The sequence below is a fragment of the Magnolia sinica genome, chromosome 5 (genome assembly GCF_029962835.1).
Source record: "Magnolia sinica isolate HGM2019 chromosome 5, MsV1, whole genome shotgun sequence".
NCBI classification, from domain to species: Eukaryota; Viridiplantae; Streptophyta; class Magnoliopsida; order Magnoliales; family Magnoliaceae; genus Magnolia; species Magnolia sinica.
In genome coordinates, this window is record NC_080577.1 from 97,173,682 (window position 1) to 97,192,932 (window position 19,251).

Below are 19,251 nucleotides of genomic sequence, written 5' to 3' on the forward strand. Positions count from 1 at the left end.
ACAGATAAACGGAGTGGATTTGTCACAGACATCATTGTAGTGGGCCCTACATAGCCCGCACGTGAATATCTCTCAAACAAGGCATCTTGTTCCTGGCCCCAATTAATGCAGAGCACGTGCCGCACGTGTGCATGTGAGGTTGATCAGATGGTTCTGTGCATTGGGCCATGAGAAAAAAAGAAGAAGGGTGGAGCGCACGGACGGTTCAGAGGGCCAGATCAGTTTAGGAGAGGGGGACTGTGCAGGTGTCCAGATACAAGTAGTTGCATTGTACCAGAAGTGGCGTTGGATCTGTTCACATTTTCTTTTCTTATAAAAGAAGTCTCAGTATCACGACTATCACCAGCTTGGAAATCTCTCTCTCTGTTGTTTAGATAGAAGGTCTTTTCTTAAGGGATGATACAAGGACTTTCTTCTATGAGATTTCAAGGTTTTGTTTCTTTACTTCTCTTTATTACGATTTCTTTTTTTGGGTAGTGTCATTTGTTCTATTTCTCTCTTTCTGCTTATTTCTGAGCTTTCTGATTTTTTTTTAAAAAATATTTTTTTGAAGATTTGAAGTGGTTTTTTGCTTTTCTTTTGATGGGTTTTTGTAGTTTTTTGATGGGGTTTATGGGTATTTTTTTTATTGGTGGATCGCTAATTTCCTTGCGTTGTATTTTAAATATTTGGGTTTTTATTTATTTATTTATTTATTTATAATAACTCCTAAGTACTGAATTTCAGATTTTTTAATTTTTTTTCTATATTAAATTGTTTTTTTTTTCTCTTCTTGTTCTTGTTTGTGTTTCAGAGTTCAATATTTTCTTAAAGAAAAAATCAAAATTTTTGTTGCTTCTCTGATTCTAGAGTTTTAATTTGGTTTGGTTTTCACTTTTCAGCAATTGAAGGTTACATTTGTGGGTTTTTTTTTTTTTTTTCATTTTGAACTTTTCTTCATTTTTTTTTTCCGAATTAATGGGTTTAGGGTTCTTGATTCTAGTCTGCATTGAAGAATTTGGCAGAAATCATTTTATCTTTCTGCAGTATGAAGAGTTTTGGTTTTGGTTATCTTGTTCAAATCTTCGAAAGGACTTTAGATTTTGAAAAAGAAAAAGAAGAGGATTTTAGAATTTAATTTATGGGTTTTGAAGATTTTTGGAGAAGTTTCTTTCTACTCCTTTTTGCCAGGATTTGGAATTTTCTTATGTAAACTCCATATGCATTATTTTAGGAAATTACGATCCCTTTTTGGATGTGGATTATGTTGCAAGATAGCAAATTGTTCGAAGAAGGGTGGATTGCAATCGCATTCATTTTTATTTTCAACGTGATAATTTAAAGTTGTTGCAATGATATACAGAGAATGAACAGTTTAGTTAGAACAGTATTCTGATAATTCACTTTCACTTTGCTGCAATCTAATTATTACAATCTAAGTTGATTGTACATCCAAACACAGCATGATGCCAATTGAATTGGGTTTCAGTAATTTAGTGCAATGAAGTTGAAATTATTGGAGTGGGGCTAGCTTCTTTTGGGAAATAATGGTGATGATGACGGCAGTGGGCCAGTGGGGCTAGCCTTATTTCATTTATGGAGAAGGGACTAGCCTCTGAATTGAGATTATGATAATTTCAGGTCCAACTTGGAATATGTGAAATTACAAGTAGAGGTTTGGCCATCATTATGATTATATTAGGGGCCTTGTCCACTATGGTAATTTCTTCTGTTCTGATTTGAATGATTGAAATTTAGTTTAATTGACCATCCAAGCGCACCCGTCTGAATTTTATATATCAGCCCTTTTTAATGTTTTTTTTGCCATTTCTTTGATTTTTTATAAGATTTTTTAATGGTCTTATGGATCCGTGGTATTGCTTGGTTTCCACATTTATGTAGTTTTTTGAGTTTAAATTGGTGTTTTTTTTTTTTTTCAGGTGTTTTAATTTGTTAAAAGGTTAAAGAGATTTTGGGAACCAAAGGTAAAATAAAAATGCGTGCACCATCAATCCTCACTCAATGCTTGCCGGGTCTTGCACCCCACGACAAAGCAAATCAAAGCATTTCCAACCTTTCCGAAAGGGATTTGCATCTCCCATCACCAGCTGTTGAGGTTCTCCCTTCAAAGGTAGGTTCCTCTTGCCTGGATCGTGATTTCATTTTGATTTGCATTGTTATGCTTCAAATTAGGATTAGTTTGTGTATCATCTAAATTATGATTTTGAGGCTTTGTGTCCTTGTTTGGGAGAAGAATTCATAGTCATTGATTTGTTAATAAGCTTTGAAAGATGGGTTTGAGCAATCTTCTTTCCATTTTCTAAAAGTACTCAATAAGAGATCAGGGACAGATCCATCACACTGCAACCATGGATTGTAATCAAAGATCTGCATCATCAAATTGTGTTGGAATCAACATATCTCCACCCCAAATCACAACCATAGAAACAGCTTCTATTGTGATTTGGGAGCTTTGTTTCCAATTAACTTTTCTCCCATATTTGCCCTTAAATAACCATTATTTACTTGATTTGGTCTTTTCATCTTGGCAAATAAACTGATGTTTGATCGTCCTTGGAACAGACTGCTCACCCATACAAGTACGCTGGTGAAAATGTCGACTTGCATGGTCTCAACATTTTCAAGGTATCTCATATCTCAGCCTATCTGTTGCCCTATTATATGTATCTTTACGATCATCATCACCACCACCATCATCATCTAAGCTTTATCCCAATTAATTGGGGTTGGCTACATAAATCATGTTCTGCCATTCCACTCTATCAAAGGCCATTTTGTCAGACCATAGTTCATCAAATATTTTCTTACTACCTTCATCCACGTTTGTACCAACTCACTCCTTCTAACCAACATGGTTCTTGGTCTCTATTGCACATATGACCAAACCATCTAAGTCTACTTTCCCTCATCTTATTACCTATTGGTATGACTCCCAAGTTCCCTCGAATGCATGCATTTCTAATTATGTCCTTCCTTGTCTTCCCACTAATCCATCTCAACATCCTCATTTCAGCTACGCTAAACCTATGAACATGTTCTTCTTTAACTGCCCAACATTTTGTCCCATATAGCATGGCTGGTCTTACTCCACCATTGAGATGAAATTCATTAACAAGGAACAAAGGCCTAACTTCCATATAGCTATAAACACAAATCAAACATGGCCGAACATGAAAATCCATCTGCATTTTGTGTTTATTCGAGTCAAGGCTATATAAAAGGTTTCTTCAACTTGGTTGCCAGTCTTTTGATTTCCAAGTTCTTCTTGAATGGACCAACTAAAAACTTGCCTGTTTCATAGAAGATTAGTCGAGTTGTCATCAGCTCTGTCAAAAAAATAAAATAAAAAAAATCCCCCAAATTTGGAGCATGGGCTTGGGACTCAATGCCATGTCAAAGCTGGTTGGCTTGGAATCTTGATTTATGTCACCTGAGATTGAGCATCGTTGTTGATAAAATGTCACCTTCGGAATGCTAAGGGATGGCATTTGACCTTATATGTGCAGATTGCCTCCTCAAGCAATTGCATGTTGCTGCTGTGGTTTATGTTTAGAACTGTTTCATCGTTTCAATTTGGAAATGAGTTAGTCTCCTATCCATGTGACAGGGACGAGTCAGTGTTGCAGATATCATTGGCTTTACTAGTTCGGAAATGGTATCTTCAAAATCTGAAGGTAACCTCCATGACTTCTGCTGGCCTTTCTTATGCCACATTCAGTTGTTATGACACAGTTTTGCAGACATTAACTGTGGAAATTTATCCTATGCTGCAGGGTCTCTGAAATCTTGGGAGAGTTCTATTGACCTTGTTAATGTCCTCAAACTTGAAATCCGTGATGGGCAGTTGAGCTTTAGAGGGAAACGCATTCTGGAGGTATTTCAGTTCAAGGAGACTTGCATTATGTATGCATGTCATTGTTCTTCTCTAAGATCTATTGGTCTGACCTTGTATTTTGTTTGATAACCTGATAGGCAATGTTTTCTCATGATTACTAGTCAAAAAGGGTTCAATTACTTGTAATTGAATATCACACGTACATGCCTGTCTCACAGATTTATTTTTCATTGTCTGTGTGAAAGTATTGAAATTTGGAGCGGTTGATTCTTTTGACTTATTGGGAATATTCATCTTTCTGTATCTGAGAGCAATGGACACATTATCAGACTGATCATAAACAACATACCTTATTTGGATGTCCTTTTTTTCTTCTTTTTGAAGAGCAACCAAAATTTTATTAGAAAACTAAAGGGAAGAAAAGACAAAAAAAGATGATGAGGAATCATCTATAATCACAACAAAAAAGAATAATCTCCCCAACTTTCCTAGAAGACAGGACAGCTGACAGCCAGCAAAGGCATCAGAGACCCTGGCCCACTCAACCACTGGCCACTTCGCCTTAAGGGTCTCTGTGGATTATACATTCCTGCCAAACTGTCTAAATCACAGCTAGCAAGACAAGCCACCATAAAATTCTCCTTTTCCTCCCCTTTATACAAAGTGCCACATGTTAAAGAGATCCCCAATCTTTCTAGGCATCCCAAGAAACTTTTAGCAGACTAAGGAAATTCTACCAAATCTTCTGTGCAAATGAACAGCGCAAAACAATAGTCCACCGTTTCTGCACGCGGATAGAGAATGCACACACTAGGAATGACCATCTTCTGTTCCTTAGATGATCTATCATGAGCACTTTGTTCTTGCTGACTATCCGTCCAAACATGACAACTTTGTTTGGATGCCGAGCTTTCACCTGGAGAAATAGGCTCTGTCAGATAATTTCCATAGTAGTCTGGTGCCAAGTTTGAGATTCATACACATCCTGGTCATGTATTCTGCAACAAAGAAAAGTAGAACCTGTCATATTTCTGTTCCCTTTTTTTTTTTTTATCGACTGTTGAGTTTCAGACCTTAGAGTTATGGAAAATGGAGGGAAGGAGATTTCATTTTGATTTTGATTTTTTTTTTTTTCGTTAAATGATACCATAATCTGTTTACAGCTGACTCTTGGGTTTGCTGAATTGAGTTACAGCAGGTCGCTGGTTTTATTTTTCCCTCTCACAGTTGAAAAATTATGAAATTATGGCTGCAGCATTAGTACCCAAAGAACTGGTACATCATTGGGAGCCTCTCTTGAGTAGGGTATGCCTTGAATGGCATCCAGGAAGTCTAAAATTTAAATATTTTGCATACTTTGTGAGGGGGAGGGTGTTACGCTGCTACTAGTAGAAATGTTTTTGAATGTGAATGAAGCATAGGGCTTTAATGAAATGAAGCTAATAACCGTTTTTATCTCCTCTTTCCCATCCACCGCTTTGATGGATTTTGTTTCTTTCTTGCCCTTTTCCAGACCTTGAATGAATTTTGTTGCTGATAAATAAATAAAAGAAAAAAGTTTAAATCGTAGTTCTCTTCTCCTCTCTGACGCTGATCTCTCTTTGGTGATTGCTACAGCTTGGTTGCAACTATGGACTTCCTGGGATTTTCGCTTGCCTCAAGGTATATTTCGTTGAGTGGATTGAGCTTGCGATAATCTTCTCAGCAGCTGCTTTCTTCTTCTTCTTCTTTTTTCAGCCTAAAGAAAAGGAACAAACAAGAACAAAAGTAGTGGCATTTTAAGTCATCCAAAAAATAGAAGCTACGTTAGGTCGGTTTATGGGGTCCTGAGTCTCAGAGTTTGGTAATGTTTTCAATTTAATACATGTGAAGCCCATGATCTGATAATCCATTCATTGATCTGATTGGCTGCCCTGAGGTTTGAAAATCACAAGCCTTATAGAAGCATGTTTAGGTTGGTTTATGGGGTCCTGAGTCTCAGAGTTTGGTGATGCTTTCAATTTAATACATGTGAAGCCTATGATCTGATAATCCAGTCATTGATCCGATTGGCTGCCCGGAGGTTTGAAAATCACAAGCCTTCAACTGTTGCTTGCAAATGACGGTTATGAAAGAAAATGGCGTAAACATTTAATGGAAGGCCAGCCAAAGATTGGAGGGTTACAATATTCCAATCTAACAGGCTTTTGGGACATTTCCCCCATCCCCGGTGATTCACATTCGATTAATTGAATGGGTTGCCAATTGAGAGTGTCAGCAAATTGTGTGTTCGCCTAAGCTCAGACCCTCTAAATTCTTTAATTTTTGGTGCATAGCTCAGCTCTTGGTTCCATCTAATTCTGAATTCTGGGTCCTGACCAACTGCAGGGTGCCTCTACGGTGCATTTTCAGGATCTGAATGCTGAAACAGTGAGGTGCACCACCATACCCAATGTCCTCGCCAACCTTGAGCAGGCTCGGGACAAGCAAAGCCGGCAACCCGAGAGCCCTCTGACACCGTCGAGGCAGGCGTTGGCCCCTGATGTCCATTTCTATGCTGGAGACTGGGAGGAGCTACACACGGTCTTGTCAGTCGTCCGCACGGATGGGTTTGAGGTGACACCTGGGATGAGCCTGAGCTTCTCCGAGGAGGATTTCAATGACGGATGTAGTAGCCAGGACGGCAGTGCCATTGGTCATGACTCATCCTTGAGGCGGTCGAGGAAGCTTTCTGGGAGCCGTGCTTGGGAGAGGGCAAGCGAAACGGACCCAGATGATGGAGGCTATGATGTGATTTTGATGACTGAGATCCCGTATTCGGGCACTTCTTTGAGGAAGCTATATGCGCTCATAAAAAAGGTTAGTTTGATTGGGTTTCTTGTCGCTTCATTTTCTGCAAACTTACTTTCACGCATGAATTCTTCAGAAGAAATGGCAGAACTAGCACCAGCTAGACTTCTGCCAAACTCCGTGGGGATAACATGCAACTCTTGATATGTTGAAGATTCAGTACTTTTTCTTTTCAAACCTCCCCATTTTTTGTGACCAAAAAAAAAAGACAAGAAGGTTCTGCCAAAGCCCACATGCCACTCCAACAGAGTTCCAAGTGCGCATCTGTCATGCTCCACCATGTTCATGGGTTGGCCCAAATCATGCTAGTTCACCCCTCCTGTATGCGTGTTGCATGTTGGCCACTGGTAGCTTCGTGTCTATCATACATTGTTTTCATACTTGTTGCCCAAAGTCGTCTATCAACAAAGTATTGGGCCAGATCATTTATATGGTGGGGACCCACATGATGCACGGCTCAGATATCTGAGAAATGTGCAACGTTGTCTTATGTCTCTGCATGCAGAGGACCAAGAGAGGTACAAGTGTGCTTTAGCAAAGCTCTGAAAAGAAACATGTACCCAATGGTTTTTCACAATAGTTTTTCTGTGAAAATGTCATAAAATTGCCTTGTCAGCAATATTCATAACCAGCTTACATTTCCTCTGCGACAATCAGTGCTTGCGGCCACCTTATGGGGTTCTCTACTTGGCCGCGAAGAAGAATCTCGTCGGTTTCAGCGGTGCGGCGCGGCAGCTGAGAGGCCTGGTAGATGACGAGGGGGTTTTCGGTGTGCACGTGGTCACAGAAATGGCCGACAGGGAGATTTGGAAGTTCTTTCTTAAGTGAGAGTGATCAAATCAGAACAAGTCACCGTGCCCTCTGTAACTCCCATATGTATAATACTTAGCGTCTTGTCAATTTTTTATTATGATAATAATGTTGGAATTGGCAGATGCAAGCCGCCCGCCTGTAAAATTCTTCTTTCTTTGCAAATACTGGATCTAACTTATATGCTTTTTTTAAAGAGTTCTATAACAAATTCGTTAATGGAATTTGCAATCTAATCATTTACAGCTGCTTGTATGTTGAGTCTCTTCTATGAGGGCGGCCTCTCTTTCTTTCCTTTTTTTTTTTAAAAAAAAAATAATAATAATAATTTATTTCTGAGATGGAAAGAAATGCATGGACGCGGCCACAATGCAGACAATTTGAACCATTTTGAAACGGCTGGTGGGAATCTAGCAAGCATTTCAGAGTGAGATTTCTCAAATTTCCATTTCAGAATGTTTTGAGATTCCCACCCTACCATCACTAATATATTGGCAAATGTGTAGACAAGACTCTCATTAGGCACTGGGCATGCACACTTGGGGAAATAAGAAACCACGGATACAATACACATTCTTTGGCCCGCTTTGTTCAAGGACTCTAGTCACAACATGGAGATCATGAGTTAAATCTCAGATTATGATTTTGAGTCTAGATCCTACTGTTGAAAGCTGTACCTCCTTTAGATGATTTAGAAGCCCTCTATTTGATGATCTGGACTCTCCTGGACATAATGGACAGTTCGGATAGGTAATTTGCATGCTAGCATGCGCTCGAGATCATTACTCATTTATAACTTGCATTATCTCCCGGCTAGAGGGCGTTTAATGGTCCTCAATCTGACCATTTAGTAGTCACATCTATTTTCTATTTTTCTTCCCTGTAAGGCTGGTCCCCTTCACAACATTGTAGCCGCCCAGCCAACAGTCGGCCTCAGACCTTCAAAACACACAAGGAATCCTCCAATTTGTGGTTAGGATAACCTGGCCACTGTGGTTTTTTCGTGCATCACAACTACGGATTCTGGCCGCTGATAATCACAACCAAGTATTCTAGCCCTTGGTTTTTTTTTTTTTTTTTTTTAAATCAACGAATGGAAACCGTTTATTTGATAGAGGCCCCATTGGAAATGTGGCACGGATCCAATACATATTGGACACCATTTGCTAAATGCTTTGAAACGTACAATGTCCAGTCCAACCAATGGATAGGCCATTCGATGAATGGGTCATTTGCTCAAAAATCAACAAGAAGTACATAATCTCTTTTCCCCACCATTGCTTTTATCGTTTCCCAACCAATCCAAAAACAGGCCTCGGGTAGTTGGGACCTCCTAAGTTTCATATGTGGATCATCCAAGAGGTGACCCCCCGATTAAATGGCCCAAATTCATAGCAATTCCTGCCACCAGTCCGTGCAGGGTTGGAGGCCCACTTGCACATCAGCTGATTCTCATTATTTCAGGTGGACTCCACCATAAATCATCAATCACTAGCATTACAAAGATAATCTCATTACTTGAGGCGACCTGTAACAGCTGATTTTCCAAAGATAAATGATCATGTGTGATTTCACATACCACTTGTGTTTTCTGCCAACACCTCATGTAGGCATCCGAGCTGTGCAAAAGTGAGCTGACACCATAAAGATCACTTATACATGAAAATCAGTGTGGTCAGCCCATCGGATAGGCCACATCACCAAAATCAATAGACAGCTAATTTTCCCAACTCTAACATCCACGTAATGAGTGGATCTGCTCAATTTTCGTGACAGGTGATCTTCACCGTGGGACCCACCTTTTGTGCATCTGGGACTTCCCACACATGAAGCATCAGCGGGAAAGTTGGCCATATATGAAAATTCATAGTATGCGATCATTTCTCTTCAAATCGAAGCATGATTATAAATTCAGCAAGAATAAGAGAATGCATGTAATATGGCTAACCACTCAATGCTATTGTAATAGCTTGAGAAGCAATCAAAATTCATACTACAAAGATCAAATCTCAACATTGATAAAGGAGCAGGAAAAAAGAATTTAACAGAAGACGCGTAAAATAAAAATAAAAATAAAAAAATTTAATAGAATTAAGAAAAAAGAGGGAGAAAAATGGGGTATCAGAAATTCCCCTTGTCCTCAACAAACCTCAACATAAACTTCAAAATTGTAGGCTTATAGCCTTCTTCTGCTTTACCTTTCAAATCAACCACCCCCTTCATTACACGCGTGTAGAGCCTCTCCAGCTGTGGCACATTGTAGCCTTCTGTGCATTCTAGCAGATGCTGCTTCAGAGTCTCAACATGGCCAGAGACCTCTTGGTCTTCCATCAAAGCATCCTCCTGGTGCCTGTCCCGAGTGGAGAGACCAGAAGTGTTTTCAGAAACTTCCGGTTGCTCACCATTGGTTGGGGAATCTTCTGGCCTATTTGGTGGGCCATTCATATCGGGTTCTTGGGATGATGATGGCCGAGAAGGTGTGGGCTTTGTTGGTTCCTGTTCTGCAGGCCGTGACTTGTCTTCAACAGATGAACCGATGTTTGTGCCTGTAGAATTAAATATTACTGGATTCCTTCAATGAAAATAGGAATTAAGAACTGAAACGTTACTAATGTGCTTGCAGACACAGTGCATACCTTTCTATTGGCATCTCTCCCTCAAATCTATTTATACCATACAATTTTCTTTCAAGTTGTAAACAATATTTTTACCTCAAAATTCCAGAAGGTGCTTTGAAGGATAAAATTACCAAAATACCCTTTTTATTTTTTATTTTCAAAAGTGGTGAAGTCAAGAATTGTGGGGCCCACATGGTATGTGTGTGACATCCAATCCGTCCAACAAATGCAATCCACCATGATAATCCAATAAACCAAAAATCCGGACAACCCAATCATAAGGTGGGCCACACCATAAAAAAACAATGTAAACCGCCCAAAATATTCAAATTCATGTGCACCTGATGATTTGATTGGCCATATTGTTGGTTTGTTTGATCATCGCAATGGAGTGTATATGTTGGATGGGTTGGACGTCACAAGTATACCATGTGGGCCACACAATTCTCAACTTCACCACTTTTTTACAGGAAAAAACAATTGATGGCATCTTTCAAAAAAATAAATAAATAAATAAATAAAAAGAATTGACATTTTGGTAGTCTCTCTCTCTTAAAAAAGAACTGCCCAATAATTTCGATCAAGGGAGGCGTTATTTGGTTAAGTGACAACTCCTGAGAAAATTTGTAGAAAAGTCCCTTGTATTAATAGTAAGGATGAAAAATTACACCATCCATGAAGACCAAATGAAATATCACACTATACATGGATACCATAGATATATTAAAGAAAAAAAATGAGTCCTGACCAATGGATAGAATGGATTGACACATCCCTCCTGCCAGATCTACTTCATAAGATATTTGAGTCTCTCTTTCAGCCTCAAGAAATGCCGTTGGTCCACTCCACTAGAGAGCAATGGATGATCTCGTCACTCTTTTAAATTCTGTGTTCCCTATGTCATTCCTTACCTTCAGCATAATAGAGATAAAGTACTTTGCAAAAGATCCGCTCCACTCCTGAGAAGGACCCGCTGTCCACCCCTCAGATGAGATATTCCAAAAGCCCAAAAGGAAAAAGGCCACACAACTTATTCAACCTTGTGATAAAAATAAATGCTTGCCATTTTCTTCCTTACCCAACCACAGAGGGACACTCACAACAAGGGACTTCCGCACAGGGCAAGGGTGGAGGGACACTCACAACTCACACCATAAACATCCCCCCATGGGAGAATATATTAGGGAAGCATATTTGCTACCCCCAGGATTTGAACACTTAACCTGGGAGAATATATTAGGGAAGCATATTTGCTACACCCAGGATTTGAACACTGAACCTTCCGCTTTGATGCCATATAAAATAACCAATTGCTCTAAAAGCTCGAGCCATTAGAAGATGGCATATCAATGTATATCAAGGGACTTTAACACCATCAAACACAAAGGAAAGTCTATAAGGGTCACAATGACTTCTAATCACCCAATTAATGACATTTGAAGAATTGCCTTATAAGATCCTTGTTAAGGCTCTAACTTCTAGATTTTGCAGTTCCTGATGAGATTATTTCCAAAAATCAGGAAGCCTTTGTTGAAGGGCAGCAGATATTGCATAGTGCATTGGTGGCGCACAAATGTTTAGATTCAAGAGAATGAGAGGGCTAAAAAAATTGTGTAAGCTGGATATCAAGAAGGCTTATGATCATGTTGAATGGAAGTTTTTGGAGTACATGCTAATCCCCATTTGGTGTGGTAGTAAATGGAGGGGTTGGATTATGGAATGCATCAGTTCAGCCAGATTCTCGGTGTTGATAAACAGGTCTCCTAAGGGCTTCTTTAAACGTTCAAGGGGTTTGAGGCAAGGGAATCCACTTTCTCCGCTTTGGTTTGTGGTAGTAGCGGACACATGAGGGAGGATGTTGGACCGCAGTCAAGATGTAGGGCTATATCACAGTTTCAAGGTTAGCAGGACAAGTCAGCCGATCTCCCACCTCCAATATGCAGATGATATGAACCTATTTTGTGATGACAATGCAGACATGGTGGAGAGATTGTGTTTGGTGATCTGTTGTTTTGAAGCTGTTTCAGATTTAAAAGATAATACTGCTTAGAGCATCATGTTGGGAATCTGTTTGCTGCATGAGGGAGGTTAGTTTGCAGGCCGGGATTTTTTGACGAGGGGTGGGTTCCTTCCAACCAAAATATCTTGGCCTCCCTCTGTGTGGGAAAACTGGAGAAGCACCTTTGGGATGTGGTAGTGGAGAGATTTGAAAGTAAGGGCCTGTTTGTTAAATCTGAAGTTGGAAGTCTGAATCTGAAATATGAATCTGAAGTCGAAAACCTAGTATTGGATTTAGAAATACCCGATTGTTAACTAACATCTGAAATGTTTGGAATATGTTAATTTGACACATTTGCCCTTATGAAATAACCATGATTGAATACCAACCATTAAAATCTTCATGGATTCAATCAAAATGTTTATTACCAACATGTTTATAAGGTAAAAACACCTAGATGAAGAGACCACACAAATATCATCTTAATCCAAAGCTTTTGTAGCTCGCAAGACATTTTTAATGGTCATTTACCACTTTTTCTTGTATTATGGCCCATCTTAGATTTGGATCTGCTTCATTTTTTGGATCATGCACAAAAAAGAGCTTTCAATATGGATGGATAGCATGAATGTAGTCACATACATCACCGTGGGCCTCACAGTCAGGGTCCCACCCACCTCGGTGGATCCAGATTGCATACTAACAACGTCAATATCCCCTAGCTGGACGGTATTGTGTGGCCCCCATCATAATGTATGTGTTTTAACCATGCCGTCCATCCATTTTTCCAAATCATTTTAGGGATTGATCCTAAAAATGAGGATGATCCAAATCTCATGTGGCCTAGAACTTTCTTGGCCCATTAATGGTCACTCACCACTATTTCCTACGATATGGTCTACTTGATAATTGGATTTGCTTCATTTTTTGTATAATGCCCCCATAGTGATTTGAAAAAAAAAAAGGATGAATAGAGTGAATATAGGATACATACATCAAGGTGGGCCCCACGGTTAGGGCCAAGGTAGGTGGCATGTGGCACACTTCGCAATCTGCTAAACCCATAATCGGACGCGGATTAGCTATTGTCAGGTTGAGTAGCGAGACTCGCTACTAAAGTGACGTCAACAAGTTCTGTGGGTCCCATCATGATGTATGTGTTGTACCCACACGGTTCATCAATTTGGAGAAATCATATTAGTGCATGATCCAAAGAATGAGTAGATCCAAACCTTGAGCTGACCTCACCATAGAAAACAGTGGGGAGAGTGACGCCTACTATTAAAAACTTCTAAGGGCCACAAAAGTTTTCTATCAAGCTGATATTTTTTTTCCCACCTTTCATGTCTGTGTTAACACATGAACAGGTTGGATCTCAAATAAATATCATGGTAGACCTTAGGAAGGTTTCAACAGTGGGCGTCACTCTCCCCACTGTTTTCTATGGTGGGGTCCACTCCAGCTTTGGATATGCCTCATTCTTTGGATAATACTCTAAAATGATCTCTCCAAATGGATGGACAATGTGGATACAACACATACATCATGGTGGGCCCATAGAACTTGGTGATGTCACTTCAGTAGAAAGTCTGTTGCTCAACCTGATCTGCTCCCCTCCTACCCCCACTTGGTCAGCGGTATAGCTAGAGATGGACGGTCCCGTCAAATGGCTCTATGGGGCATATCGTGATGTATATGTTTTATCCACACCGTCCATTTATTTTTCCATATCATTTTAGGGAAAAGGACCAAAAACAAGCCAGATCTAAGGCTTAAGTGGGCCACACTACAAGAAACAGTGGGAGTTGGGTGCCTACCATAAAAAATTCCTTGGGGCCACATAAGCCTCTTATCAAGCTGATTTTTGTGCTTTCCCTTCATTCAGGTTTGTGTGACCTTATGAAAAGCTTAGATGGCAAATAAACTTCACAATGGACCCTAAGAAAACGGTAGTCATTCCATTCTCACTGCTTTCTATGGTGTGGTCGACTTGAGGTTTGGATGTGCCTCATTTTTTGGGATCATGATCTAGGACGATATAGAAAAGTTGATGGGCGGTGTGGATCTAACACATAAATCATAGTGGGCCCAGAGAAGTGCCACACGTTAAAAGTTGGGTTATATTTTACGCAAACGAGAAAGTGCAGGGCAATTTTGGAATTAAAAAAAAAAAATACACGGAGCACATTCTCCATTCACCATTAAGCTAGACCTTCATTGCTGAAAAAATTCAGCCAAAATACACGTAGCGCTTTCCATGTTCGGTGTAAACAAACAAAACGAAACACCGATTGCTTTCCAATTCCGCATTAAGTCAAAAATTTCAGCGTTACCAAACAGGCCCTAAGCTTGCAAATTGGAAGAGCCGGTATCTTCAGTTGGTGGCTGAATCACTCTTATAAAAACTGCCCTCTTTTATCTTCTGTTATATTTTGTCTTTGTTCAAATGCTTGAAGGCGGTGTTGGATAGGTTAGAGGGGAGAGAAGAATTCTCATCTCTTATCATGGGTGGAGGTATGCAACCTTTTAATAAGAGAGGCGCAGGTATCAAAGATTTGGGGCTTATTAACAAGGCTCTTTTGGGGAAACAGTCGTGGAGGTTTGGGGAGGAGGAACATGCTCTTTGGAGAAGGTCTATAGCAAGCACGGATGGGTGTAATGAGGGCGGGTGGTGCATGTTAGACTCGTCTTTATATAGAGCTTCGGCTGTTTGGAAAGGGGTGGTGACTGTGAAAGGTAAGTTCTTCGAGGGGGTTGGTTACTCTCTAGGAAACAGTGAAAGGAGTGTGTGTAGTGGCTCTGACTGTTCCTCTTTCTTGAGGGACCAGTGATTTGGGAAACTCCTTGCCATAGGAACCTGTCTAATGAGGAATTGGACAAGTTAATGAAGCTGTTGAGTTGCCTGCAAAATAGGAACTTGGTGCCATATGAAAGGGATGATTGGGTAGGTATGGAAGATTCATCGTCAAATTGTTTTACAAGGAGCTTGGGATTCCTAATCCCAGTACCTGCAATCCAATCAAATTTATATGGTCATGGTGCTTGGTAGGTTGGCAGGTCATGGTGTTTGGTAGGTTGGTGGGTAAAAATAGGGTCCTTAGGACAACCTTTGGGAAAGGCATATGGATGTCACAAAGGTGGATCATCTCCTCTAACTGGGTAATGCCATTGTCTATTTGACCATTCTTCTTGGCCTGGCACAGGAGTGGTTCAGGCTGAGAGGGAGGATCCTTTTTGAATTGTCCTTTTCATGGGGGTCGGTGATCAATCTAGAAGAAACTAAATAATAAATGTTTTCATAATCATCTATTTGTTGTGACGCAAACATACCCAAGTAAGATCCACTACATCTGATCATCAATCTGTTTGTTAACTCTTCATCAAATAGCCATTGGTTCATCTTTTGATCAGACTGTCAACCCATCAATGGATTTACCAATTATCCAATTGAGGGTTTGTATATCGAACCATCAGTGGATCTATCAATTGATCCAATGGTGGGTTCATCTTGTTTTATCATCTTTGCTAGAGGCATCTTCTTTAAATACTTCCTCCATTGAATCTCTAGAAAGCTCTTCCTCCTCAAGAGGCTTACATCTTTCATAGTAGCATATTTACTTTGATTCATCACCATGGCACAAGATACATTGTACATTTATAATTTATTTCTATAGTGGAGATAGTTGATGTATTGGATCATTGGTGTCTATTAAAAGTTGCAACATCCGTATCATCTCCTCATCTTGTTGCCTCGTTGTCATGTGGCAAATAGGGTTCCTACCACGCATCAAAGTCTCCAAATAACTAGAGTAAGAGGGTGAGTTGTCATAACAACGAGGTATATGAGTAGGGCCTGTTAAAAGGAGTCTAGGATGTTCTACTAGTGTCAGCATCTCTAGTGGTTTCACATAGCAATTGTTTTTATACTGAAATGAAAGATGGGTTTTGAAGGGCTTGGAGCTTTAGAGAGAGAGAGAGAGAGAGAGAGAGAGAGAGAGTATTAAAGAAATCTACGGGTTTTTGGAAGATGGAGGAAACATTTTTTTTTTTTTTTTTAAAAACCTTCTAAGAGAAGATGAGATCTAGGGCTTCTAGAAAGGAAAACGAATAACTAGAAGTCGGAAAAGACCAATACCTCAAATCAAACCAGTTCTCAAACTTGCTTTGATGCCAAAATAATAGAAGGCAGGTGTGGAAAACTACAGATGAAAATGATTTACAGGTTGAAGGATGGTGGTGGAGGGGAAACCAACTAATAGATGGTTTGGAACCCCTCCAATATATGGTTGTTTAGAGTATCACCATATGATCTAGAACTAGCACAGGCTTAAACAAAGAAAAAACTAAAATTTTGTTCATAATTCAACTCTACATAACAAAGTATTTTATGTGTATGTATATACTTTTTTGAAAGCAAAACAAATCCTAATATAATCGCAACCATTCATTAATTCTAAGCTAACCATTTATTTAAAAATAATAGTAATGACTAGATATCCCTAAATCTAATGAGTCACATACAGCCAGACAGTACTTCCATAAATTGGCGATGGGGAAAATGGGTCTCCAATGTTGGGATCCGGGAGATGGTTTCGAAATTGTACATTAAAAAGGGAGCAGCGAGATGGATTTTGAAATTTAAGAGTTTTGGAGAAGATGGAAGAAAAAAAATATGGATTAAAAAAAAAAGAAGGAAATCTAGGGTCATGGGGAAGATCGGAAGATTTTTTATTTTTTATTTTTTTCTCTCTTTATGAGAAAGACGAGATCTAGGATTTCTAGAAAGGAACATGAAGAACTAAGAATGGTGAAAGAATACTGCTTTCATGTCAAAATGTCATAGCATGGATATGGAAAAACTATAATTGTAGATGATAACCATTTGTAGTTGAAGGATGGGGGATGGAAGGAAAATAAAAATAAAATAAAGGACATGATGTGGAACCTCTCCAATTTGTGGTTAGGAAGAGACTATTGCCGGCACTTCTAGCAAAGGAACAATGAAACCTGTTACAGATTTAAACAAAGAATACACTGAAATTTTATTCATCATTCAAATTATTGATAAAAGAGTCTTTTACATATATAAATTTGGGTGGGTATCTACGAAGAAGCTCCTGGAAAATTCACATGATCTACAATGATGAGAAGCAGAAGCCCCTTTTTTTTATTAAGAAGAGGTCAAGAAGTAAAACCCTAGCAATCCTTGAATGAAGTAAGGTATTAAAGGTTTTTCCCGGGATTATTCTCCTAAAGTCGCTGGTCATTCGGATTCATTTAATATCGAATAAATACTGCATGAGTTCACGTGAGAGAGAGAGTTCACGAATAACCTCACTTCAGAACCATAAATAAATTTCAGAATCAGGATATGTAGTAAAGAGGATGCACCAAAAAGTTTCTATGGCAAGTATGACTCAACCATTTGATAGATTATGATGTGGCAGGTTGGACAAGAGCAGGACTGGACCAAACGCAAGACCGGCACAAGGAGAGAGTTGCAGCGGTATATGGTTCTTACACTCATGACTCTTACAAGTAGAAGCTTCTAAAAGCAATGAAACCTAATTTTATCCTAGCCAATCATTAATTCTAACAATACCATCTGTTCTGACAAAATATTAATAATGACAAAATAACCCTAAATCCACCATAACCACATAATCCTTCCATAAATCAGCCATAATTCACTTGAATGATATCATAATAGTATATTATTGGGCTCATTAGAAAGATGAGTCAATAGGCTTTCCAAGAGGACCATTTTTAAGACATTCAGACATCTTTTGGCACCGGAAAAGTGGCACACAAAAGTGACAAAAATAATATTGACTTAAGCCCCAAGTAACTAAGTAGGGGTAAAACTATGATTATCATTCACTAATTAAAACCATTAACTAAATTAAGAAATCCAAAACAGGTCATCATATGGATCCATAAAACAGTCACCAGATTGTGGGCTTACAAACGACTGAACAATCTTATCATGAATGGACAGAATGGGGGACAACCTTATATGTTAAATTAACAAATGGCGGGACCTTCTCATAGATCATATGGATCATGAGGTCCATTATTGGATTTGTATCAGGTTGTAGCTGATCACTTCTCTTTTTTGCCAGCTGTCCCCATCTTCCAAAGGGTTTTTCTAGTCCTCTAAGAATCAATAAATCCATCAACTTCAACCACATTCTTAAAACAGGCGAACGAGTCAAAGCCTCTTGCTCAGATAAGATCAGCATTGGGTTTGAACCAATTTTTATAGGAGGCACCTGTGTTAGTCTTGAACAATGTGTCTCTAAATCTCCAGTTGCCAAAAGGTAATCCAATTGTAACTGAGCAGTCCTCTTTTTTCTTTTTTTTTTTTAAGGTTGACTGAGCAGTCCTCTTAAATTTAAATTATATATATATATAAACTGTGATAACTTTATTAAAAGGAGCAGAAGCTCAGAACTAAACAGAAAAGAAAAAGAAAAAGGCTCCAAATCTCCCGAGATTTCTGGAAACACCCCCACTAACTTTGACGACAAAGCCCATTCAATAACTAGAGATTTGGCTTTGCTGAAAACCTTATATGAATTGAGTTTACCATTCCTGAAACAACACCCATTTCTTTCTAGCCAAATGACCCATATACCCGCCAATAGGCATAATCGCCATACTTTTGCCTCGGATTTCTTTAAACCTCCCTCATGCAAAATCAGGAAAAGACTGTCCACAGAAATAGGAGCAGCCCAAGAGATACCAAATAACCAAAGAAAACGATCCCATACTGACTTAGCAAAAACACAATGAAGGAACAGATGGTCCACTGATTCTTCGTCCCTCAAAAGACATAATTGGAAGGATGAAATTCCGCTTGCGCAGGTTGTCTACTGTTAGCACCTTTTCTCTACCTTCTCTACCAATAAGCTACGCCAAGGCCAGCACCTTTGGAGGAGCCCCATATAGCCAAATGAACCCAGTTGGACATGCTACCACTGGAGGGGCTGCATTGAGGAGAGCCATGTATAAAGATTTAACCGTGAACTTCCCAGATTTTGCCTTTAACCATAACATAGCAACATAGTTTGAGATGACAGGAACCAAAGATGATAGCTTGCCCATCAAGCACGAAAATTCTGCGGCTTCGTCATCATCCAAATTCCACCTGCAAGGAG

The 19,251-nt window shown here is 39.4% G+C and overlaps 2 protein-coding genes across 4 annotated transcripts in view; one reads left to right on the forward strand and one right to left on the reverse strand.

Moving 5' to 3' along the window:
• The first annotated feature begins 295 nt into the window (after positions 1-295).
• On the forward strand, positions 296-7,735 carry LOC131246364 (uncharacterized). 2 transcript variants are annotated; one of them, XM_058246418.1, is made up of 8 exons: positions 296-430; positions 1,920-2,110; positions 2,563-2,625; positions 3,608-3,674; positions 3,774-3,874; positions 5,453-5,497; positions 6,203-6,673; positions 7,322-7,735. In XM_058246418.1, exons 2-8 carry the CDS (start codon positions 1,976-1,978, stop codon positions 7,490-7,492), a joined length of 1,053 nt encoding a protein of 350 aa, XP_058102401.1. In that variant the 5' UTR covers positions 296-430; positions 1,920-1,975; the 3' UTR covers positions 7,493-7,735. The 2 variants fall into 2 exon arrangements, with proteins under 2 accessions (XP_058102401.1, XP_058102402.1); XM_058246419.1 differs by lacking the exon at positions 2,563-2,625.
• Positions 7,736-9,384: 1,649 nt separating this feature from the next.
• LOC131246366 (ATPase family AAA domain-containing protein At1g05910) overlaps positions 9,385-19,251 on the reverse strand; it is a 46,388-nt gene continuing 36,521 nt past the window's right edge. For both annotated transcript variants that reach the window (XM_058246420.1, XM_058246421.1), the window contains exon 11: positions 9,385-10,020. In XM_058246420.1, coding sequence (XP_058102403.1) covers positions 9,596-10,020 — 425 coding nt within the window. In that variant the 3' untranslated portion in view covers positions 9,385-9,595. The remainder of the gene's footprint in view (positions 10,021-19,251) is intronic.

Bases quoted from the DNA above. Each gene is read 5' to 3' on its own strand.
- LOC131246364 (XM_058246418.1), top strand. From the start codon at position 1,976: ATGCGTGCACCATCAATCCTCACTCAATGCTTGCCGGGTCTTGCACCC. The intron at 5,498-6,202 runs GTATATTTCGTT...GACCAACTGCAG, and splicing joins GGATTTTCGCTTGCCTCAAG to GGTGCCTCTACGGTGCATTT. The intron at 6,674-7,321 runs GTTAGTTTGATT...TGCGACAATCAG, and splicing joins TATATGCGCTCATAAAAAAG to TGCTTGCGGCCACCTTATGG.